General features: G+C 34.8%; 1 protein-coding gene across 3 annotated transcripts in view; it reads left to right on the top strand.

The window, feature by feature from the left end:
* Window positions 1-25734, top strand: part of LOC127860006 (vacuolar protein sorting-associated protein VTA1 homolog) — a 172804-nt gene extending 147070 nt beyond the window's left edge. Inside the window, exons 1-6 of one of the 3 annotated variants that reach the window (XM_052397691.1) lie at window positions 11581-11767; window positions 19393-19516; window positions 22200-22275; window positions 22700-22872; window positions 24144-24428; window positions 25399-25734. In XM_052397691.1, the coding sequence (XP_052253651.1) occupies window positions 22761-22872; window positions 24144-24428; window positions 25399-25547 (546 nt within the window). In that variant the 5' untranslated portion in view covers window positions 11581-11767; window positions 19393-19516; window positions 22200-22275; window positions 22700-22760 and the 3' untranslated portion in view covers window positions 25548-25734. Of the gene's footprint in view, window positions 1-11580; window positions 11768-19392; window positions 19517-22199; window positions 22276-22699; window positions 22873-22992; window positions 24429-25398 lie in introns of those variants that run through there. The other 2 variants (XM_052397692.1, XM_052397690.1) reach the window with 2 other exon arrangements.
* Window positions 25735-26688: the final 954 nt, after the last annotated feature.

The following is a 26688-nucleotide window of genomic DNA, read 5'->3' on the forward strand; positions in this document are numbered from 1 at the left end:
TCGGTTGAACATTCATGTATGTTCTCATTAGTAACGGTAACTTAATTTGACTTACAAATATTGTGGTTATCATGTGTCTAAAAGTACAACACGTGTTCTTGATTTGTCAGACGCTGAATTACTGTGGCGAACATTATTAGGGATATCATCATCATCAACAACATCAACATCAACATCATCATCATCATCATCATCATCATCATCATCATCATCATCATCATCATCATCATCATCATCATCATCGTCATCAAACACATAACATGGCCGTCGGGTTTTCTTAATTTATAATATTTTACTAAATTTGACGAAATACAAAATTGTGCAACATTTTTGAATTACTAAGATGTTAAGAAGTAATATAGACTTCGTGAGATTAGACCATTTGTCTGTGCCGTGCATGTATGCAGCAAATACATCTGGGCCGTGCTCTGTGAAGAGTGGGTTTCATGCATGTGCGTCAAGCGTCGTTCCAGATTAGTCTGTTCAATCCGCACAGGCTAATCAGGGAAGACACTTCCCGCTTTTATGATATTTTTCGTATAAAGAAAGTCTCTGCACAGGCTAATCTGAGATGGCACGTCACGCACATGCATGAAACCCCCTTTTCATATAGCAATACCCATATGTATGTACATGTATGAATGTGTGGGAAAAAAAACTTGTTAAAAAAGACCCACATGTTGCTTATTGCTTTATTTTAACCAACATCAAGAATGTCGACAGCCCAAGTGCACACACAGACACACATTTCAAATGAGGCTATGAAATAGAACAGGCAAGATTTCTCCTTTATCAATACGACACGGATCAACAGTAAGAATTAGAACACACATTTACCAATCATTTGAGTGAAGACAACAATTAATCACAAGTTATGTACCGATTTCGCTGTTGTCACGTGATATATCAACCTATTTATCTTCAGATATAGTCATCCTTGTGTCGAAAATATACATAAACCTTGCAGACCACTTGACTTTCTTCACAAGTTGTCGAATTCAATAACACGTTGTGGCTGTAATCAACGGAATTGTGGGCAAAATCAAGAAGGGTTATTTAGTGAGTTGTGCTTGTGTGTATTTCTTACCATACACGGGGATCTTGCTTATGTAGGTAAAGCGCTAGACTAAAAATTATAGAATCGCGTGTCCGATCCCCGAGTCGGCCACATGTGTGAGATGATTGATCATTTAATCATTTTTCCTGTCATTCTTCATTAACCTGATTCAAGGTGGGCATTTGTCGGTTACTGGCGCTCGATTGGTCATTGTCGGTTTGGGTACTACTTAAATGTACCCCGGTTACTCTTTAGTATATACTTTAATGGGCAATATACTAAAACGTACACGGAAACTCTAGCACTAAATTGGTCGATGTTTTTTTCCTAAATTAATTTTGTTCATATACGTCATTATTCTGTAAAATGGCCTAAAAGTATCGAAACTCTTACTCAAAAAAGCTTGTTGAGGCTGATTTTGTTTAAAGGGAACTTTGATTCGAATTCTGTAGCGCGTTTTACGACATCGGATTTTGGGTGAAAATAAGGGGGCAGGGGATCTATTTTTGACCAAATTTCGAGCTCCGAAAGGCCGCAAACAGTCAAGTCCATTGCATCAAAACAGAAAGTGACACAAGAAAGCCTTTTGTGTCAGTGTCATAACATAGGCAATATACATTGAAAATACAACCAAAGACAAGGCTGGCTTCTTCACTTGTGAAACTATGGCCCTTAATCTTTCCCCCCACCCACCTCATTTTTAATGAAAAATTGAGAAATTTGACCCATTTCATGGCATGCACAGAACATTCAAACAGAAAGCAATCCTAGTTTTGGCTACATTACTCATTAATTTCATCCCTGTGCTTTGTTTATTTACCTAGAAAAGTGTCTCCCATACGTTTAGATTTTTCACAATTTACCTTCAAAGTTTTGTTCTGTTTCTGCAGCGTGAAATATTGACTTCCGACAAAAGTGAAAACCTCCTTTTTGAAGATTCAAAATTTCCTTGCTAGGGAGCTGTGGCTAGTTTTAATGTTTTTTTTCCAAAATTTTGAGACATTCTTTCTACAACCTAACACAAGAAATACATCTTATAAATACCTAATTGATTTTTAAAGACCATATGTAACACCAGATATGTAATTTTCATGGACCCCCCTTTCACTGATATATCCCCTGCCACCTTAAGTTTTTTAATATATGCATAATAAAACAAAAAGCTTTTGTTATATTAAAATATAATGTTTAATGAATTAAATACAACATTTCTGAACTGTATCCTGTGTTTTGTTTGTATTTTATAGTAATTCCAAATTTTCACACAATTCAAGGGAAACAACCAGAACAGAAATAATCCAAAAAACAGTGTTCCTATTCACAACATTTGACTCTATTTAGTAGAGAAGCACACAAGTTATATGTCAAATGTTTAAAATGATTATTGACACTATCAATCAGTCTTACAGATGTACATTCCCATATGATTACATAATACATGCACCAAATATTGATATTCATTCATTAAAATACCATTCAAAATGAGATCACTCCATAAGAAATCACAGCACAGTTATAAAAACAATCACGCTAGGAAAAACAAAGGTGTACTTTTCAAAAAAGGAGTATTTCCAAACTATAAAGTTTCTGCAGGCATGTGCCCTGTGTAGAGAAACAAGTTCAAGATTCTATTCCGTTGAATTCAGACCCTGACCTGGAAAGTGTCGTGCGATTGGGTGATTCTGTGGCTAACGATGTTACTACAAGGTTGTACTTTGACCAACCAGTTCAAAGATGAACATGTGATGTACCGATTCTCCCTAGTATAAACCTGTAATTAACGCAATAAAAAACAAACTATGAAATCTTTGTTTGTTCATTTCAGATAGTTGTTATCTTACACCTTCAATTGTTCGTAAAACTTGCAATAGGGTGCATCACACTTTGAAGCGTTTAGTACCGGTATTTCACTGATAATCAATAACATCTTCTCGAGGTTCCTTGTTTGAATCCTGGTGAATTCAATATTTATAATTCAAATTGTTATCTTGCTTTTATTATTAAAAAGACTATTCAAAACATTATATTTATTAGTAGACATATTTAATGCAATTCAAACGATTATGTGAACGAGTCCCTTAAATTGTAGTATCAACTCACACATTGCGTGCTTGAAATAGTTACTCTATTATGATAAAACATAAGCATAGGTAAAGAATGTCCCTTGGAAGTCGGCCCAGTTTTTCATCCGTTGAAATGAAACCCGCATTTATTAACAATGCACGAGGACACCCCACATGGTTGTTTTCCCATCCTTCGTACCTCAAATTCTGACTTCACCAACTTCATATTTCTGCCGACGAGTCTAATGTTGTTTATAAAGATACTGCGTCCGATCAACGTTGTGTCAATTAAAACAGGTTTTTGATACGGGTAAACAGGGACCTATACAAACAATAGGTCCCTGGTGTAACTAAACATCATTCGAAACTCATAAATACAGTGTTGAAATACAACACTGTATAGGCTGACGTTTTCAATCATTAACATGTTGTATTTGTTTTTGTACAATTTAAACAATTGTGCATATCATTCGAACATTGTTCGTTCTAGCAGATGTTCGATGACTTCTATGATTGTCTGTTAAAGTGTTTAATTCTTTTATGACCTGTTATGAGCTCTACATCTTATGATAACTGTATTATATTTCGACTTTTGGGGGTGGAAATAAATGAATGTTTTATGCAGGCTCTGACTAAGGTTGATGTTCAGACATAAGTGTTTTTAAGGTTTATCATCTGGTTTTACAACACGTTAAATCAAAATCGTAAACCTAGGAATTTACAAATTGAACCCGTGCACATTGTTACTTGCCATTATATTATAGGATTTCAATGTTCGGTAATATAATCTGATAATAAGTTATTTTGTTCGTTATTGAAGCTGCCCTCCAAATGTGATCAGGCATCTGTAAACAAATAACAAATACCGTACTTGTTCCGAAGAAGGACCAACCTGAAGTCACAAGGCCACGAACAGAAGGCCATATTCCTCTCCGCCCTATCTCCGGGTGTGACTTATTTGGATGTTCCTGTGTTTGATGTATCGACACTCACATAATGGCATGTCTGTGACAACAATTATGTGAATGTCTCTTTCTGTTAAACATTATAATTTTTATTCGTTTTGATTGGGTCTAACCACATAAAAATACATGAAATATGGTATGCATCGCATCTTTAAGTCAACTAAGTGATTTATTTCGAAACTAAAACTTGTTGCAGACACAGTCACGGGTAAAATATCAATTAAATTAAAGAATATAATCAAGTGCACAGCGTTTTTAAGCCATGCTTTATAACGAATTAAACGTGATTGGGACAGTGATTTTGCTGACATCATGTTCAGGTAAGTTGTTTTGGCGAAATGTTTCTTCTTTTCTCTCACTGACACGTTCTGTTATCATCAGGGCTTTGATAGTTTACATTTTTTCCCATTCACGAAAATATCGCAATATAATAGACGCATAGTTTTCATGCAAACGGCAAATCGAGCTTTCAGACAAAAGGCACATATTAACCCATTGCATGCTGGGAAATTTGTCGTCTGCTAAAATGTCGTCTGCTGAATTTCTAAAATTAGCATTTTCTTCGATTTGTTTTCAAAGAATACTATCAGAATTGCAAACAGTTTGGATCCTGATGAGACGCCACGTTCTGTGGCGTTTTATCTGGATCCAAACTGTTTGCAAAGGCCTTCAAAATTCGGTGCCAGCACTGAAAGAGTTAAATGTATATAACTGTTCATATCTCTCTTAATTCTCAGAGTTAACATCATATGTTGGGTAACATTTTTCGCCATTGGCATTCCTTGTCAGCTACTATATAGCTGAGTCAGTACTGACCGCCGGCTATCTCAGAATACGCAAAACGGTCTTCAACTTCACATATCTTTGGGTTGGTATTAATAAAGATCCTTAGGAAAATGAAAATTAAACATTTCTTTAAAACATTAATTACGTTTATCTCTAGCTTTTTCGTGATTTTGCTGTATTTAATTATTTTTTTTTAAATGCTGTCCCTGTCCTAAATATCATTGCTGTCTTCAGACAAAACCGTGAGTCCATATGAGTCGTGTTCTGAGAAAACTGGGCTTAATGCATGTGCGTATAGTGTCGTTCCAGATTAGCCTGTGCAGTCCTCAAGGCTATTCAGGGACGACACTTTCCGCCTAAACTTGATTTTCGGTAAGGAGGGACTTCCTTGAAACTATAAACAATAAAAGCGGAAAGTGTCGTCCCTGATTAGCCTGTGCGGACGCTAATCTGGTACGACACTGTACGCACATGCATTAAGTCCAGTTTTCTCAGAACACGACTCATATATTTTATTTAGGCTGCGTGTATGGGGGAGACAGCTGCTACACGAGTTATCTGCAGACTTCGTATTGCACGTATGGCTGCTGCTATAGTTCATACTCGACCTACGCGAGCTGCTGTACCCTCACACTGTCAGTTGGGTCTTGGGTTGGCGTCGGCGTCGGCACAGCAGTCGTGATCGGTGTGTGTGTACTGGTGTATTACCTGTGGAGACGGCGAGTGGCTGCGCGTAGAGCTGCTACAGTAGCAAGCCTTGCACAGGGCGCACAAGCACGTAGGTCAAACTTGGCATGCAGGCTGATTACATTTCAAGATGTCACAATTCAGCTTTGCGGTCTTTACGTATACTGTTGGTTGATATAAAAATGCATTAATGTACCCGCTTCGCTGAGTAAGCTGAAAATCGATCCTTGAAGGTAAAATGGTTTATTTGGCCAACATATGTAGACATAAATCCCAAAGCTACATAGTACACTGAACTGGTTTGTTTCTCTGAGTTTTACGAACGTGTCCCTTTTTCAGCCTACCCGCTATGGCAGCTAACAACAGTGCCTTCTCCAGTGGCAAATTTGCCGCCTCAATATAACATGCCTTCTCCAGTGGGATATTCGCCGCCTCAATATAACCTCTACCCGAACGTATCGACAGTTAGTCCGGGCTATTTGCCGTTTCAGCCACCTAGGCCACAATATCCGGCACAGAATGCTCCCAAGGGGAGCGGCATTCTGAATGGGCTAGCAGGTGCCTTGAGAAGAGAAGTCACAGGTGCCTTGAGAAGCGAAATCACAGGTGCCTTGAACGAAGGCACAGGCACGATGTTGACGGATTTAGCATCATCATTCTCCGAGTAATATTAATATACCAAACTAATTCTAATTGTGTATTTTCGTTTATTAGTGACAATTAATCAGTGTAATGTAGGAACACCGGTATGTGTACCAGCTGAACTAATATGTTAACTTGTTAAATATAAATTTCGTATTGGTCTTTCAAGATCTAATGTTACACAACATGAAACAGATACTTATTGGCAGGTGTTGATACTTTTGCAAAAAACCGTAGAATGTAATTAATGCAAACCGTATTCATCATTTGTATTTGTAATACACTAACCAAAACTTACAATCGATAAAAATGCGTTGTTTTTATAATATTATATTACTTGTAATCTACTAAATAAACATTGAAAAAGAATGAAACGCATTATTCACTCATAAATAATTAATTCGCTGATAAACAACGATAAAAGGGATGTGTTATTTGGTTGCGCATCTGCGTCATTTTATTTAATTGGGTTTCTCTGCTGAGTCAAGTTGTTGCGCAGCTCAATTATTAATGCGTTGTTGCGCATATTAACTATAAAAGCGTTGTTGAACAGATCAATTAATAATGCGTTGTTTCGCAGCTCAATTATTCATGCGTTGTTGCGCAGCTCAATTATTGATGTGTGGTTGCGCAGCATAATAATTAATGCGTTGCTGCGCAGCTCAATTAATAATGCGTTGTTGCGCAGCTTAATTATTAATGCGTTCTTGGGCAGCTCAATTATAAATGTGTTGTTGCGCAGCACGCTATGAAATCTGGTTATGCCCAGTATGTGTGTCTTCCGAAAACGGCTATTGTATCGATCTCATTGAAGTACGTATAGTTTCGGCCATTGGGTGTCTTCGTCGTAGTGCACTGTTAATATACCTGCCGTAGTCTTATATAACTAGTTGTATACTGTTATTTTTTTCTTTTGAATTTGTTTTTTTTTCATTTGAACTTTTTCACTGACTTTGTTTTTACTTTCAACGTGGTGATTGGTTTTATTTTGCCCGGACAACAATTAATATTTGTTGGCAACCTGTAACGTAGAATTAAACTACATGTATACCCTTGTTCTCTAAAGGGGGGTACCAATAATTATTAATGACACAGTGACAACGCATTTATCAGTATCAAAGTTTGTAAATGTTATCTGTTAACAAAAATACACGTGTAATGCACCATTATGATTTTATAATCGCAATATAATTTATTCAGCGAGTACAATGAAGGTCAAATCATATAAATTCAAACTAATACGCATAGAAACGACATAAAAAGTGTCTTTAGGATTTTAAATACAACAATCGCGTACTTGGTCACCATGTAAAATGTTTCGAAGTACTCTATATACAATAAAAAACTCATTTAACCGCTTTCGCAAAGTTGAATGCAGCCAGATTTTCTTGCAGAAGTAATAAGAGTGTTTCCCTTCGCGACCCATGCAAGAAACTGATTGTTAGGAAGGGATTTTTTACCATTAAAATTGTGTACTAATGTCTTGAAGATTCACTGAAAAGAAATATCGGTACATTTGTGTAAAATACCAAGCTATTTACATACACTACACACTATATTTATTATGAGCAATATTGTTTACGATATCACTCAAGAAATATGACATATCAGAATGAACATATAACTATTCTTTTCATGAATGAACTAAATATATTTTCTATAATGTTTCGACCTGTATTGTATAGTGTTTGTTTTCGACAGCGCAAAAAAACTCCTTAACAATATCCCACATATCAAATTAATGCTAACTTGCATAATGTTTGTAACAGTGTCGAATCGGATTATGAATATTTATTAACTCATAAATCAGGTATAAAATATGCTAACGAGTTTTAAATTTACGACGAGAAATGACTAAAACACTGTTGATTATGCTCGAAATACTGTTGAAAACAGCAAATACTACAACTAAACAACACACACGTAGGCACCACACTCGTTGTTTACCTTTCTACAGGTCACATTATCTTCCTGATTTTTATGAAAATTGCTTACAATGTCCATCTTAATCAAATCAAAAGCTCAATTTGCAAGTTGGTCATGTGCAGGCTTAGCTAGGTTACAACTTAGTCAAATCATACACAAGTTTTAGAAACTATAGAAGGAGTTTTGGGTGAGCGATGAAGGGCTATCTTGTTTTAGAACAGCCTGTAGTAAGAAAGGGAAGGTATTGTATTTGTTTCAAAAGTAAAATTTTATTGTTATTGGAAGTAACTAAGCAATTATATGATGTCATAGTTTTGGTTATTTTGCTCACTTGTTATGATGTGACAAGGTGAGCTTTTGTTATTACTCTTTGTCTGTTGTATTTTATACAAAGTTTATTGTGAACACATAAGATATCATTTTACAATGTTTAAATGTGGGTGTCACCTCTTTGCCAGATTCTTATGAAACTAGTCACCTTTATGTCATTCTGGGTTTCATATTCTATCAAAAATTAGGGCACTAGGTCAAATATAAGAAAAAGTCTGTTAATACTTTAGTGGTCACATTCTCTCTCTGATCCACTTGTAAATTGGTTAGAACATTATTTTAAATGATTTCAAAGTCAAGCTTGAAAGTAGCATATTCAACATTTAGGTCACAAGGTCTAGTCTCAGTGATTAACAGGTCACGTTCCAAAGTGGGTCATGTGCTTCCAAGCATTTGATCAATAACTAAAATCATTTAAATCTATGTTGACACTCACATTTTTTACCTGATCTTCATGGCAGTTGATCAGAATGTTCAAATAAATAAAAGTAGGAACTCGGTAACAAGGCTCAACTAGATCGGATAGACGCAAATAGTTTGTTCATACTCACAATGCCTTTTTTTCTAGATCTTCATGAAAATATAGTTAACACCACTAGGAAACAATCAGTTTCAGGTGAGCCACATTATGCTGTCAAAGCTATCTATGTATAGTATAGATTGTTACAAAACCTTGTTTATCAATAAAAATAAATGAAAAAAATGGCTTTCTAAAAGTTGTAGTCTTGGATGATATATTCCTTAACTTATAATCTACGACAATCTTTTGAGAAGAAAAACAAAATTTGACTATTATTATACCCCAACATACTGTGATTGGCGGCTAGCACAGGAATTCTCAATTATGTTCCTCGAAAAATAATGGGTTAGCATATTGTTGCTGTTTTATCCAGTTGTCTGGACCATTACTCCCAAAAGAATTGTAAGTTCAAATATGAGATATTTAGGTAAATAAATCTCATCGAAGGGAATGCAGTGTCCAAGAACGAAAACTATTGCACCACAACCATTAACTATTGACCTGCGGATAAATGACAAGCAATAAAAATTACACAATTGTGGTGATGTAGATTAACTTAAATGGATGCTTATTTTTTCCGGTGATTTATACAGAAATATCAGTAAAATAAACTGGTATTTCACTGTTTTAACCAGTGAAAAATAACAGTGAAAATATCGATATTTTTCGCTGTTTTTCTGGGAAAATCGATATTCCACCGAATAAAACAAATCCTCTATATATCCATCCTCTTCAAAAGCATCGTCAAACCAGTACTTTCAGTACTTTGATTTCTTTACCTATTAATTACAATGTGGTTCTTTTTCTTTCATTCGTACTGATACACTGTTTTATTGTCACATTGGCGTTTAACATTAGCTGATATACCATTTTGTTCCATGAACAACACTATTTGGCTTACTTACGTGGTTTTGTTGACATTTTCACTAGGAATACTCGAAATATCCTGCATTTTCCAATGTTTATATAACGATATGGTCCGATGATTTCGCGTATTAACCGGTAGCGCATTAATGTTTCCGTTATTGTCCGTTTTGGTTCAGCGCCTTTAATTTAAAGCACATGTTAACCTGTTTATATGCATCCGCATAACCCCCGTTTCATTTAATTAATAGATGTATAAGCACGAGAGAACAACTCTACTAGGAAATATATGTTTGCATGATGGTGAACTAATTTAGTTGCAAATGTAATATGATTGAAATTAAGATCCTTATATTTTCGTTATCCATTTGTTTGAGAAACAATTACATTATAAATGTAAACTTATCAAAAATGCACATATGGAACGGGATTTTTAAACCACATGAGTATTAATTAAACAATACAAGATGAGAAACTTGAGCCAAGAAAATAAGGATATTTGTCCCAATAAAAAAGAAAACCCCAAGTAGGAATCGATCTCATGACTTAAGACAACTTGATCGTGGAGATCGCTATGACCAACTGCACGTGCATGCTTTGTAATAAACATAATCCAACAAATAAACATAATGAATAAGCAAAATGTTATTATTACGTTCAACAAGTAAAAGTGGCACAATATACAGGTCCCAAATTATACAATGATTTTTTTCTCATAATGCACGAGATATTTGAACTATTTTCTTTTTATACATACACATGTAGCTAATTTTAGTTTTTTTAATATATGCAATTATAAATAATGTAAAATTCAGATATTTCTAACAAGAAACTAGAAAATAGCCAACCTATATACATAAAAGAATAACCACAATAGTAAGGTCAACAAGACGAAGTAAACATTCAAGGTGTCAAATATACAGGTATTAAATTATAAAATGATTTTTTTTTCACATAATGCTCGACAAATTTAAACTATTTTATTTTGATACATAGAAAGAAAACTCTTTATTTCCTCCATTCATGGAGAGCTTAACACATTTACAACAAGTATTTACATCATTAATATATACAATAGATAATAATATATGTATAATAATATATGTACATCACGGAGTGTAATCTAGAATCCGTGATGTACATGCATATAAACAACACTAGAGAGACGATTTTATAATAAGGACACTCACAAACTAACAAACTAGTCTCAGCAATAGGATTGCTAATTGATTATTGAGGCGATTGTCATCTGTAGTTGATAGCGTCATTTCAAACAACGTTACGATTTGTTCTAATGGTGTCTTTCGTGTTAATTTTATAAAACACTGAACCCCCTTTTGGTAAATGACAGCATCCCAAAGTGATTCACGTAACAGTTCCCTTTTCGAACAAAAACACACTGAATGAAGTAGTTTGTTTTCCGTGTGTATCCCACACAATGAGCACACTGTTGGGTACGATCTAGAGAGGAATCCTCCCAGTTGTGCCATCAGGGTGGCTATTAAGGGCGATAGCTTAGGCGAAATCCGGGATATTTTCCAGAGGGACGAGGGCTTATCTACGTGTAGAACATCATCAAGGTTCAATGTGGGACACACGTCCCGGATACTAGTTCTAGTCGTTTATATTTGCCATTATTTATTACGTAATACTAAGATTTTTCTAAGGAGATGCCCCAGCTATTACTCGATTTTACTTAGTCCCTTTACAATGGAGTGTGACAAATTGCGAACAAAATCGATGTAATGTAACCTTGAATTACATGTACGGTGTAGTACAATCACGAGAAAACGAAAACATTGCAAAATTTCATAAATCATGTCTGGTGCGGGGCTTCCTCCGCTTCCACAACAATTAAAACAAATTCAGCATTATCTGAAGACTGCGACAGAACATGACAAGAGGGATCCGGTGGTTTCGTATTATTGTAAGCCGGAAATTAAGTAGTTGTTTTCGTAATTGTTGTAATATCGGATATTGATATTTTCGGATACAATGACTAATAGTCATGATATCGTACATTAATGTGAACAACCCGTTTTAAATAGTTGTTTTGTTTGCTTTATATAAGCGAAAAGCATAATAGTGTGCTAGTAAAATAAATGAGAGTAAAATGCGAAGAGCGACATGTTTGCTGGAACATCTTATATGCAAATGACCAGTTGGCAGTTATATTGTTGAAACAATAGGCCAGTTCATTGGGGTTTCGGTAAATGACAAGTTCGGTAAATTGATTTATATAGTAAATGCCATGGAGGGTTCGGTAAATTGGTTTTTATAGAGGTGGTATACCTACAACGAGGTGTTAATGACACCTATAATTGGCTTACAATAACATCAGGGGCATTTATTTGCAAACTGTGGATTAATTTTGAATTGAGTAATTAATGCTATGCCTACGGTAAAGAATTAAGGGAAATGAATGAGCTACCTCTGAACAACAAATTCTGTTAGGAAATTGTAGGTAAATTAACGATTTAAATAACGCAATACTGTTTTTTTTAATAATTGGTGCTTTTATTTAAATAACATAATAGTAATAATAAATAATGATTTATGGCGGAATCAATGTAAGATCTTAAATTAAGTTTAATGCTATTAAAAAAGTGTCTTGTAAAATATTGTAGACATGATATAATAAAAATGATTTCAGTTTAAATATAAAGCGCAATAGTAATTTAGACCACCGATAAACACTCAATTTCTCAATATATAAACATGAGGTAGTTTGCCAACATAATGAATATGTTGCCCAGCTCTTGCCACGTGGAGGCCACCTCTTGTAAGAGCCAAATGTTGAATTTTATATTACATGTTTTATTATTTCTTTCTGGTTGAGAAAAACACAAGAAAAAAATAATATATAAAATCTAATACGTGTACATAATTAATAAAAAATAATAAAATGATACGCGTTATGTTTTATAATTTTGTTAAGTGCGCGTGCCATTGAACGTTGAGTTAAGCGAAGAGATACACATAATTGAAAACTGATAAAAATGACATCTAACACAACGCCAGCAGAATGAATACACTGTGTAATAGCAAGCTGCTGTGATGATCACTATCGTATCAGCTTAATACACAGGCACCTGGCTACTGTACTGGAACAATGGATTTTACGGCCAAAATAACTGATATCATTTTTTGCCTCAACAAATCCGTTGAATAAAAACATAATAACTGATTGACTTTGTAATCCGTTTTATTTACCATATATTATAAATAAGCAACAAGTAAAACATGGATACAATATTTATATTTAATATATATGACATATTTGAATATTTCATGTCATTTTTAAAAAAAATGAGGGCGTAGTCACATATTAATACGATACATTTATGACACAGTACAATATTAATACCACACATTAGTATCATTCAGAGTTTCCGCATGCCGATTTAATTTCATTTCATTTCTAATAAAAATGAGATTCATTTATGACACAGTACAATTTAATGTGACATTTCAACAATATCAGTCATTCACATCGTTCAAAACTCGTCGTCGTCGAGCATGTGGTGGACCGCCGTGGATGGTCCTAGGGCATTGATATGGCTGATGATCCTCAGTAGATCAGTGGTTGTCAGCTTCTCCTCTTCGTAGTCATCCCATGCTTGATGTAGTCTGCCGTGCATCGCAACATATTTCTTTCGTCTGATCTTCGTGAGAAGGTGCTGGCTCACCAGCCGTATCTGAAGATCAACTGTCTCAGATTCCTCTCTGAGAAGGTTGGCCAACTTGTACAGACCGAGGTTTGCGGAACACGCTTGTGCGTTGATGCGTCTATGCCATCCTGTAATTATAATAAAAACATATTTTTATACTTAATTACATGATTATGTCATTTTTTATCAGTTTTTAATAACAGTATTATGAAACAAATGCTTACTACCGATATTGTATACTATGAAAGTATAATATTAATATACGAATAATATCCAATGTGAAAATTTGAATTGTTTTTTAACTTATAGATTAATAATGCTAATTATTAATTAATTACTCAATACTTATTAAATACTCAATTTCTATGGAAATGTTTTGATAAAGATTACATGGGGATAGAAAACGTCCATAAGAACAGTTAATCCAAGATACTAGTAATTGATTATTGAGAATTCTTTGCAGGGACCTATTTGTTTGTATAGGTCCTCTTCTTTGATTGCGCATAAATGACCGCCAAGTGGTAAATCGGACTTTTCCAAATTCATTCATTCGTGGTTGTTTTGGCAGCCAGCCAAGTTAGCTTACCTAAAAAAACGGTATGAGTACTATGGCCAAGGGGCTTTGCCCCAGGCCAAAAATGTATGTACTTACGTAAATTAACAAGATTTAAAAGGAAGTGCGTTACCTTAATTTCAAAACGCCTTTATTATTTCTAACTCAATCGATAAAACAGGTAAACAGAAAAACACGCAACCGGATATGAAGCATAACATTTCTATTTACGAAAGAAAAGGTCGCTATATGTAGCGAGTTGCCTCGTTTGCAAAACATGCCAGTGTTATTAGAGTACAAATGCCACGTTTTCAATCTAGTGAAATAAAAACCAGTTTATTACACAAATTTCTAACCGAGAATTCGTTTTTTTAAATATATAATATTTTGATAATTTAATATTATGTCAAGGCAATTGGTTATTTGACTTAAGTCATGGTAATATTTCTGGGGTTAAAATATTCATTTATATGTAAATATATTTGGCAACCGCGAAATTGCCCATTCAAACAAAATCCACGGAAATAATGTATGTGGCGCCGCCAGAAGAACATTAACGTATGATGCTAGAATATATTTTCAGAGGAATGTCAATGCAATCAAAACAAGAAATAATTAACCAAGCCATATGCGAAACAATCTTTGGGCGGAGAATATTTTATAATTCACAACTAGTGTTTTCGCAGGCAAAACCAATTTTACAAAAACAACATCTAATATATCCTCATCCCATAGCTTATGTTGATGCAGTCAATAAGTCGCAAAACCCGTTTTGATCAAATGTCAAATAAATCCTTTGGCAATACGGTACATCAAGTTGTTTATTTGAAAAGTGAACTTGTTTCAAAACTTTAAATGATTGTGCAATGTTGCGGTAAAACTACAAACGCGTTGGCCTTTGAACATACTGGTTATACGTTGCAAAAGATGATATCAGTTAATTAAAATGTTATTTTAAAGTGGTATATTCTCCCATGGACTCATCTGTGTATGAACATTTCTATAAATAAATACTCAATTAATGTGCACGCTTATCGACAAAAGGTGCGATAATCCCTATTTATACCAATTTACCGAAACCTCCACGGCATTTACTATATAAATCAATTTACCGAACTTGTCATTTACCGAAACCTCCATTATTGTTTTGATTCCCGATTTTCACGCATGCGCAATGCACTGGTAGTCAAAAAGCATTGCTTACAGCTAACGCAAAGCATATGGATAACGAGACTTGTTTAGTCAATACATCGAAAAGAAACTTAAAAAACAACACCTCAATAATATTTAAAAAATATTATGTTCAGTGCCAAAAGAATGCATTAACACATTTATTTGCATTTTAAAAGAACGCGTCATTAGCATAAAAGTAATTAAGATTGTCTGAAGACTGAACGACAGACAATTCGACGCAACAAAGAGCTCTATGCATTAGCTGTATAATTATTTGCAGAAAAGCTTCAATAAAAATAATGATACATCTAATTATAAAATTATAATTATCAATTGCATGCGTAAACTAGAATGTGTAAGTGTTTCATTGAAAATAAACGTACTACAAAGCCCTATTAAAAGCGAAGTTCATGACGGTATTTACATGTTATTTTAATTTGGATGGGTATTGTTCAGAGAATTACTTGAGGAATATTAACATTTAACTGAAAAACATGACCTCACATGATGCAAATTGAACTGTGTATTCATGTATTTTGTAAACTCGTTACTAGTGATCAAGTATGAGTGACAACTATCTAACATTTAACACACACGCACAAACACACACACACACACAACATAATATATATACATATATAATATAATATATACACATTGTTTCATTATTATTTAACCCCATTGATGTCAAACGTAATTTCTTGTTTTTATGATGTATTTCGTGCATTGCCGTAACATTACATCTTCATACTGAATGACGTATTTATAATTAACCGATGCCCGCTAAATACGTTAAATATTTTTTATTTACATTTTATAATTCATAAATACTTTATTTTTTATAAATAAAACGGGCCTTTTTCTTTACCGTGTTCAATTTCTGATAATCTATAGACTTCAAATGTGTACAATAATTATGTAACATATCTAATTTAAGCAACTGTTAAGTATGTCGGTGGTAAATTTATTCAACCAAATGCCTAGTTACTTAATACTACCAGAATGAAGACATGGTGGCATCATCAATTGCGTTTAATGACCAGACTGTCATCTGCCACCTAGTGTGATTTATGACACCATGTTGTTAGTTAGGTCTGGACAATATCTGATCAAAACGAGATAATCGGATTAGGCAGAACAAAGGGGCAATAAAACACCGGTATACAAAGGCTTAAACGATTTTAAGATTGATGCAAACAATCAAATGAAAACTATTGCATTTAATTTAATTAAATGTTTATTTAATGTGTCAACATGTTAGTTTTCCCGGACCAGGGTAAAGGTCCCTGCCCAGACATTATGGTTAATTTGTAAATGTTTTTTATTTAGATTTGATCTATTTATTCATTGTGTTCAATCTTATTTGTTTCAGTAACGTAGAACAACTTGTTGGCATGTTGAAAAATAAAATCTAAATATAATCGTTTAAATTTAACCGATCACGCTCTATTTCTCCCCATTGATTGTATCTTTCTTTTGACTACCAATATAGCCCGGATGTAAACACGCAGGTGCGCGTGACGTCACGCGTGAACTGGTCTATAGGCATAGATAAATATGTTTTGGTATAGACCAGTTTCACAATACTGCTGCTGTTGCCATTTTTAGATATCACGTGACGAGGCTAAACGTGTATAAATCTTTGGCGGAGAATATGGATGATTATAAATCAGTTGATTTTTATTAAGGAAGTGGCTACAGGTACGGATCCGTACCTCTAGAATCTGGTTCTAGCCAAATCACTGGGGTTTTGCTACAGGTACTGACCTCCCTTGATCACATATTCAATTGTGTGCCCTTTTTCATAGTTAAATTGTTCCACACTTATGTAAGATCAATAACAATAAAGTATTTACCTCAATTTTAAATCAAATGCAAATTATTCGCTCGCGATAATAACCAAGGAACACCGGTTTGGTATATAATATAATACTGCTACTGCTGTGAAAGCGTTGTCGTCTTACAGATGGGAGCGTTCAATTATATTCTGACATAGTGACCATATGAGGGGCAACATAATAATTATAAACACGGCTCACACCCATTTTTTCTGCAGTGACTTCCCTACGAAATGTTTTCAGCGCATAAAACAAACACACCCGAAGTGAAGCCCCGGGAAAAAAAATCTCTGGAAAAAACTTTACGCTCGACAAAACATGACCGTTTTTACAGTCTCCCATGCAGGATTTTGGTCCTTAAATAATTAGACCATTTTTCAATTGATCCATTTGTGTGATCATACCCTCTGTCTCATCCGCTACTAACCACAGAGCAACATTTTCACTTTGCCCATTTCCATTTTTTAACAAGCATAATATATAAGGGCATGCGGAGATCATTAACCTTATATGTAGTGTTAATACAACCAAATTCGGAATATGTTTCGAATGTTTTTCTCATCCTTGCATCATGATAAAACAAACGGCGCATTTCATTCTCCTTATTTGAAATCGCCTTGACTAACGCACTGGGATTTGCATTCATGTGCTCTACTGTGCGTTGTAACATTATTAAATCTGAATCATTGTTTTTTTATGAAGTCTAATATGTTGTGGATAAATTACAATTTCATACAATAATGTATCATCTCATTTTTATCTTTATTTTATTTAATAATTTTATTTAATCCTAAGTAACATAGTTTCAATTAATTTCAATTAACAAAATTTTAAGAAGTTATTGTATAATTTTAGAAATGTTTAATTTTATATAAGGAATTGTGCAGTTCATTTTCTGATAACAATATATATCAAATTGATAGCAGTTTATTATTTTTTTATGTTATAGAAATATTTCAGAGAATAAAATGGGCTGTTTTACATCGACTTAGTTATTTAACTCTCTCATGCATCAGAGAGTATTAGCGCTTAGCGCTCACTGAACTAGAAAAATGGTAGAAAAAATATTTGTAAATTAAGGAATATGATATTAAGACAGATAATCGAAGGATGGATAGAGCTATTAATTAATAAGAATTTAATAATTTGTCATACAACAATTTGTAAAGACAACATAAAATGGATAAAACGGAAAATCCAATTGCGCACGAAAATATAGGAAAATAACTCTTGAAGTTTAATACTGTAAGCTGGTATGTACTCATATTGCACTCAATATTGCACTCAATTTGTAATTAAAGGCAATTAACATTTCCAAATAATGCGCTAACGCACTTTAGAAAGCACATTAAAGACATAATCTGTCCTATTGAAGACAATTACATTGTTCATACTTAGCTTAAATTGTTTGTAAAAAGTAGCTTCCATAAACGCAATTACTAAAACGTGGAAAACAGACATTGTTTTAATTCGGTAGATGTTTCACAGTTTGACACGCTAAGAGCATGCACGTGCAAACAACCGAAGTTGTATATAAGGCCTTACCTTGTAATGTTTGCCTTTGTTAATTTTAATAAGTGTGGAACAATTTGACTATGAAAAAGGGCACACGATATGTGAAAACGGGAGGTCCGTACCTGCAGCAAAACCCTAGTGATTTGGCTTGAGGTACGGATCCGTACCTCTAAAACCAGATTCTAGAGGTACGGATCCGTACCTGTAGCCGCTTCCTTTTATTAATTACATTCGGGATTTTCACATCACATTTATTATGCCCCCCTTCGAAGAAGAGCTGGTATATTGTTTTGCACATGTCGGTCGGTCCGTCCTTCGGTCTGTCGGTTGGTCCGTCCGTCAACCAGATGGTTTCCGGATGATAACTCAAAAACGCTTAGGCCTAGGATCATGAAACTTCATAGGTACATTGATCTTGACTGGCAGATGACCCCTATTGATTTTCAGGTCACAAGGTCAAAGGTCAAGGTCACAGTGACTCGAAATAGTAAAATGGTTTCCGGATGATAACAATAGAACGCTTAGGCCTAGGATCATCAAACTTCATATGTACATTGATCAATACTGGCAGATGACCCCTATTGATTTTCAGGTCACTAGGTCAAGGTCACAGTGACTCGAAATAGTAAAATGGTTTCCGGATGATAACCCAAGATGCTTACCCCCCACCCCCAAAAAAGAAACTCAAAAAACAACAACACACAACAAAAACAACAACAGAAACAACAACACACACAGACAAACAACAGCAAGAAAACCACAGAAATTGAAAACAATCTTGCATATGATTTTTGGTTGCTAGGTGAAGAAGGAAGTAAACATCGAGGTGATTCACAATGAAGTGGTTGGCCAGGCTCACATGGAAAGCTATGCCTTGAAGTCTTCCTCTATGCTGATAATGAAGACAGAGCTTCAAGATTTATTAAGTTTGTTCCCTGTCTTATAATACATTATTAGTTAATTTTATCTTACCATTAACACAAACTGTAAGTTTTGTTGCATATTGTTTTAAAACCTTTCTGATATATCATTATTTTTTGGATAATAAACAATGATTTGAACTTAAGTTTATAGAATTTTAAGCTCCACTGATTAGAAAAAGTAAATTTATTAATGGTTTATTTGCCTACACACATATTAATTGAAATTTATCTAGCTTGATTTGACAAACATTTTGCAATTATAATTAGAACTTTTTTTCCAAGGATCAGAATTTGTTATTCTCTTGTGTTTATTGGTTTGTCTAAATACTGTTTGTCTTTGTCTACTATTTTTAGCTCTCCTGAGCACAACGTGCTCATGGTGGGCTTTTGTGATCGCCTTTCGTGCGTTGTGTGTCTGTCGTCAACATCTGCCTTGTAAACACTCTAGAGGCTACATTTATTTTCCGATCTTCGTGAAACTTGGTCAGAACATTTGTCTTAAGGACACCTCGATCGAGTTCGAAACTGGGTCATGCTGGGTCAAAAACTAGGTCAGTGGGTCAAAAAAAAGGAAAAACCTAAGACCTTGTGAACACTGTAGAAGTCACATTTGATGCCCAATCGTCATTTAACTTTGTCAAAATGTTTGTCTTAATGATATGTTGGTTGAGTTCAAAAATGGTTTTGGTCCATTGAAAAACATGGCCGCCAGGGGGTGGGGCAGTATTCCTTTTATGGCTATAGAGAAACCTTGTGAACACTCTTGAAGTCACAATTTTCACCTATTCATCATGAAACTTGGTCAAAACATTGGTTTCATTGATATCTCGGACGAGTTCGAAAATGGTCCAGATCGGTGAAAAAACATGGTCGTCATGGGGCGGGGAAGTTTTCTCTATATGTATATAGTGAAAACATGTGAACACTCTAGAAGTCACATTTTTTGTAAAATCTTCATGAAATTTGGTCAGAACATTTGTTTCCAGGATGCGTCGGTTGAGTTTGAAAATGGTTTGGCTTGGTAAAAAACCATGGCCGCCAGGAGGGGGGGGTCTTTTTCCTTATATTTATATAGTGAAGAAGCTTGTGAACACTCTAGAAGTCACATTTTTTGCCTGATCATCATGAAATTTGGTCAAAACATTGGTTAAGTGGATATCTTGGACGAGTTTGAAAATGGTCGTGATCAGTGGAAAAACATGGCCACCAGGGGATGGGGCAGTTTTCTCTATATGTATATAAGAAAACATGTGAAAAGTCTAGAAGACACTTTTTTTTGCCCAATCTTAATGACATTTGGTCAGAAGATTTTTTCCTGGATACGACTGTTGAGTTAAAAAATGGTTTTGATCCATCTAGTAACATGAACCCCGGGGTTCACATTTTTTGGCCAATCATCATGAAACTTGGTCAAAACATTGGTTTTATTGATATGTTGTATGAGTTTGAAAATGTTCATGATCAGTGGAAAGACATGGCTGCCAGGGGATGGGGCAGTTTTATCTATATGTATGTAAGAAGCATTTTCCTTATATATATATTTTTTAAAAATCTGGGTATTAAAAACATGGCCGCCAGGGTGGGTGGGGTAATTTTCTTTATAGGCCTATTGTGAATACTTTTGAACACCTTATTAGCTAGGCTTTTTTTGGTGAAAACCTGAGGTATTGTCATAGCCAGCTTGTCGTCCGCCGTAGGCGGCGTGCTAAAACCTTAACATTGGCTCTAAAATCAAAGTGCTTCCACCTACAATTTGAAACTTCATATGTAGATGCACCTTGATGAGTTCTACACGCCACACCCATTTTTGGGTCACAAGGTCAAAGGTCAAGGTCACTGTGACCTCTAATATAAAACTTAAACATAGGCTCTAAAGTCAAAATTCTTCCACCTACAACTTTGAAACTTCATATTTAGATGCACTTTGATGAGTTCTACATGTCACACCCATTTTTGGGTCACTAGGTCAAAGGTCAAGGTCACTGTGACCTCTCATATAAAACTTTATTATGGGCTCTAAAATCAAAGTGCTTCCACCTACAACTTTGAAACTTCATATGTAGATGCACCTTGATGAGTTCTACACGCCACACCCAGTCCCATTTTTGGGTCACTAGGTCAAATGTCAATGTCACTGTGACTTCTAATATAAAACTTTAACATAGGCTCTAAAATCAAAGTGCTTCCACCTTCAACCTTTAAACTTAATATGTAGATGCACCTTGATGAGTTCTACATGCCACACCCATTTTTGGGTCACTAGGTCAAAGGTCAAGGTCATTGTGACCTCTAAAAAAAACAACCAATAATTTGAAATATTTGCTGAAGAGTTGTAATCTTTGTTTCTTTCCATCTTAGTCTTTCAGGTGAGCGACCCAGGGCCCTTTGGGGCCTTATGTTTTGTATTTGTCGACAATAAAACGTTAGAGAATGATATGCTAATAATTTCTAATTGATGATTATAATATCCTTTATAAATTTTCTTCTGCATGGTTATACATACTTACCTCTGTGAAAATTTATGATCGTGTATGTGATAACTGATATACTTGTATTCTGAGTTTAAAAAGTTGATGCCGTCTGTATACAAAGTTTGTTCATTCCATCAGTTGTAAACTTTTAAAGTCTCTTTGTTAAGTTTTGTGATAATCACATTTTAATTCATGTATGTACCTTATTTTTCCAGGAATGTAGTGAAATCTTTCTACACAGCTGACATGCTTTTTGACACCCTTTCTGTCTTTGGGGAGCTCAGTGAAGATGTAAGTTTTGTTATTAAAGATTATTTAATTTAACTTAAATAGTAGTTTGATTAAAGTATTTTGTGTCCATTTGAGATAAAAGCTACACGTATCACTGGAAAATATTTGCCTTTCATCCCTGTTCTCACCCTTTTGTAAAATATGTTCACAAGTTTTAATAACAAGTAGTCATTTTATAACCCGTTTTTAAGTTAACTTTTAAGATCATTAAACCATACAGAATAATTTTACATACTGACAAAAATTCAATACTATCTTGTTGACTCTTTTCTCAAATATTGCAATGTACATTCAGTTTTGTCATAAAGTTTAAAGTTTTGTTTTAGGTTAAACAACAGTAAAAATGATGTAATAACTGTCATTTGGTAATCTAAATATATGTACATGTAACATTTCCCTATCTCTCTTATATGGTTTTATACAGATTGAAAAGAATCGCAAAAATGCCAAGTGGAAAGCAGCATATATTCATCGATGTTTAAAGAATGGGGAAACCCCTGAACCTGGCCCGCTGGGTGGAGCGGACGGGGAAGAATGGGGAAACCCCTGAACCTGGCCCGCTGGGTGGAGAGAACAGGGAAGAGGGGGGCTTTAACTGTAGGTGATTTAGTACAATTCATTGAAAAACTGCGCGTAATACAGCCTGCAAAGGCTAATACGGGATGACTCTTTCCGTCTAAATTTTACACACATCCATTAACCCTTAAAGCGCTGGAGCTGAATTTTAAAGGCCTTTGCAAACAGTTTGGATCCAGATGAGACGCCACAGAACGTGGCGTCTCATCTGGATCCAAACTGTTTGCTATTCTGATAGTATTCTTTGAAAAAAATTCGAAGAAAATGCTAATTTTAGAAATTCAACAGACGACATTTTAGCAGACGACAAATTTCCCAGCATGCAAAGGGTTAAGCCCAATTATTCACAGAGTGTGGCTCAATTTAATTCCATGCAATAGAATCCAACAACACTGCAATACAAATGAAGTACAATATGTCATACAATATACAATACAGTGCAAAACAATTTACAAAACAATATACACTTCATTTTACAATACAATGTACAATAAGATACAAAGTTTAGAATTTAAATATCATTTTCATGCCCCTGAAGGTGGACATATAGTGATCTGTCTATCTGTTCTTCTGTCATACTTTTGCGTTAAGGTTTTGAAAAATGCTCATAACTTTTATGTCCCTTGAGATATAACCTTCATATTTGGTATGCATTTGTATATGGACAGCCATTCCATACACACACAAATTTTGACCCCTGTGACCTTGACTTTGAACTTGGGGTCCGCGTTTAGGTTTCGAAATCTGCGTTTAGGTTTCGAAAAATGCTCATAACTTCTATCGAAGCGTTTATAGGGGGCATATGTCATCCTATGGTGACAGCTCTTGTTTATATTATTTTGGCTTGAATTAAGAGTTCTATATTTAGCCCAAATTATTTAACCCATATCATTAAAAACTGATCCAAAGGTGACTGGCTACAAAAAATCTTTGTATTAATGAAATTACTTTTTTGGTCAACATAAAGTAAAAACAAGCAAATTATTAAAAGTTTGATGTAATTTTTTTCATGAATTTTAAATACAGCAAAATTATTGTTTGTTTGGATTTTATTCACTGCACATTCATAATGCCAGACATAAAAGTAGTATTTGTACCAAGCCAGGCAATTTCTGATAAAATATGATCATGTCTAAAATGGCTAATATTGCTAATGAATATGGTGATTTTGTATAATAAAAATTATTTCTATATAACTATTCTGTTTCATTCAAAATACGGAATTTTATTTGAATGTGAGCTCCACAGGTATCATGATGTATTATTTTATTTTTCTATTTACCACCCTAAAGTTGGTGACAATGGCGTTGAAGCAAGTGGAGGAGCGATAGGCTTCGAACAACACCAAAAACCAGGACCGTCATCTAGTGGTTACATTCCCCAGACCGGCCCCTATATACCCAGCCCCACAGGCAGCACCCATAATCTGCCCACACCAAACAGTCACATCCCCGGGGGACCCCCAATTGGAGCCCATGCCCCACCCACCACCCCACAGGAGCCCAATCATGGGGCAAAGGCTCCACCCTCCCAGCCCTTGCCTGCTGCTACTGCTTGGAAGCCACCAAAACCAACAGGTTTGATTAGTATTTAATGGAAGCATAGTTAAAATGTATACCATTTTAAAGGGGTGGGGGGTAGGTATTTAACATTGCTTTTGTCTGTCCTTAAGTCTACCCATAAGTCCCAAAGCTTGTGTTTCTAGCTCCTCTTTAATTACTGGATGGAATACACTGATGTTTTCAATGTTTAATGATGTGTAGGCGTAGAAGATTGTAAAAGATTGGAATTATGGATGCAGCAATTTTCTGAAGAACTATTTCCCTTTGTTAGTTTTTCTGTTATATGATATATAGATGTTTGACTCTCGTATTTCTTACTTCTCCTTATATAATGAGTTGATCTCGCTTGAAATTTTACAGTAACATAACCTTAATGAGTAGATGATAAAATTTTTTAAATGCATCGAAAGGAATATTAGATGCGGCAATATTTTTGAAGCAATTTAGATTTTGCCTCAGAAGTCCCGGGTTCAAACTGCAATTTGGGCACATTTTGAAATAGCTTTTCCTAAAATGTTATTGTAATTATTTAAACCTAATCCTAATATTTAATTACAGTTTTAGTAACAATTGTCACAAGTTTATAAGTCCCTTCAATTATCCCTGATCTTTTTCAAAATATGTTTACTTTGAATTTACACTCTGTTCTATCAGACATTTTACAACCAGGAGTCCATCTTATTAATATCAAAACATGTAAAGACAAATTTAAGTTATGATGCAATTTGAGAAGAAGTTTAATACCTAAGCAACAACTTATTTTATTAGTTTTTTTTAAAGTAATTATGTTAATTTCCTTTCAATCTTTCACACTGCGTTTATTATAAGAACATACTGATCATACATGTCAGTTTGCTGTGTGATTAGAATTCAGTTGCAACTGAGACGTGTCATAAGTACTTTGATAGGTCAGGGCCCAGTACTTAAATAATCATATTTTAAAAATTGTTGTTCTTATCTTATGCTAACTGATCCCTGTTTCTAGAGGGTGTGAAATTAGGGACCCAGGAGTACCAAAGACCGATGAAACTGTGCAAATTCGCCAGCAGCGCGTTACAGTACGAGGACGCGAACACTGCCATAGACAATCTTACCAAGGCTCTGAGTCTTCTGACAACTGGGAAAGAGACATAGGGACTGTGATTTAATGGTGTCATTTAATAAGTTGATCAAAAACATGATCTTGGACAGGTTAAAATTGTGATGTTTTGTGTATTTATTTTTGTTTTTATAGTGTGATGTATTTTTATATAGGTTCTGAGAAATGATTCATGTATTAATAAAATTAAGAACAAAAATAAATAAATATGTATATATGTGAGTCTTACTCATATGGTTGTTACGTATAAAATTGTTGTTGTATTCTTATCTCAATATATTTATGTTTTTATTCAGCGTAGCTTTATAAAACTTCTAACGTAACATTTTTTTGCAATAATGTATGCAGCGTTGAAATTGAACATTAATCAAATTGGTCAAATTTTTATTAATTTAGGAGAGGTTATCTAACTGCAATTGTGTAACGAATATAAATAACCTTTGCATACTTTTGGTAATCCTTTCTGGACGAGACCTATTATAGGCACAGCCTTTGCTGATCTGAGGTTTAATTTTTTATTATTTATCTTAATTTAATGTGTAAATCATGAACTCATCACACGTGGGCAAAAACGCACTGGAGGAAAATGTCCAGCCTGTTTACCGCAATAAAGTTAATTAAATATACAGATAATGAGGTCGCCGTGGTGTAATGGATATGGTGTCCGCCTAGTGACTGGGAGGTCACGGGTTCGATCCCCACCGTGGGAGCGTTCTTTAGATCTCCGCCAAAGACACCAAGTACTGGTTCTAGGCCCAGGAAATGGACTCGAGAGCGTTTATATAAGCCCTAGGCTTTCGATGCAATCAAACTAAAATAAATGGGTTTAAACTAAATATACAGATGCCTACCATCAGAATGCTATTTGAATCGACCATGTGTGTGATTTTGCTAGAAAAGCATTGTTCTCATGAATTATTTATAATCAGAAATTTTTTGCATTGGGTCAATGCCCAAGTCAGCATGGAAATTCAACCAATGAAAACAAAACTGTTATGTCTGGGTGGTTTTAACCTGTACTGTTATCGTGTTTACGGTCACTTGAAACATATTTAGAGCTCCACACATTAGCAGGTCGGGCTCCAAAGACGTCGTGAAGAGGCAGGAAGGTCCTGAAAATAAACTCTGATATACACACACTCGTTTAGAGCTATACTTGATTCGAAGATCATTGAA

This window comes from Dreissena polymorpha, chromosome 15, assembly GCF_020536995.1.
Source record: "Dreissena polymorpha isolate Duluth1 chromosome 15, UMN_Dpol_1.0, whole genome shotgun sequence".
Lineage (NCBI taxonomy): Eukaryota > Metazoa > Mollusca > Bivalvia > Myida > Dreissenidae > Dreissena > Dreissena polymorpha.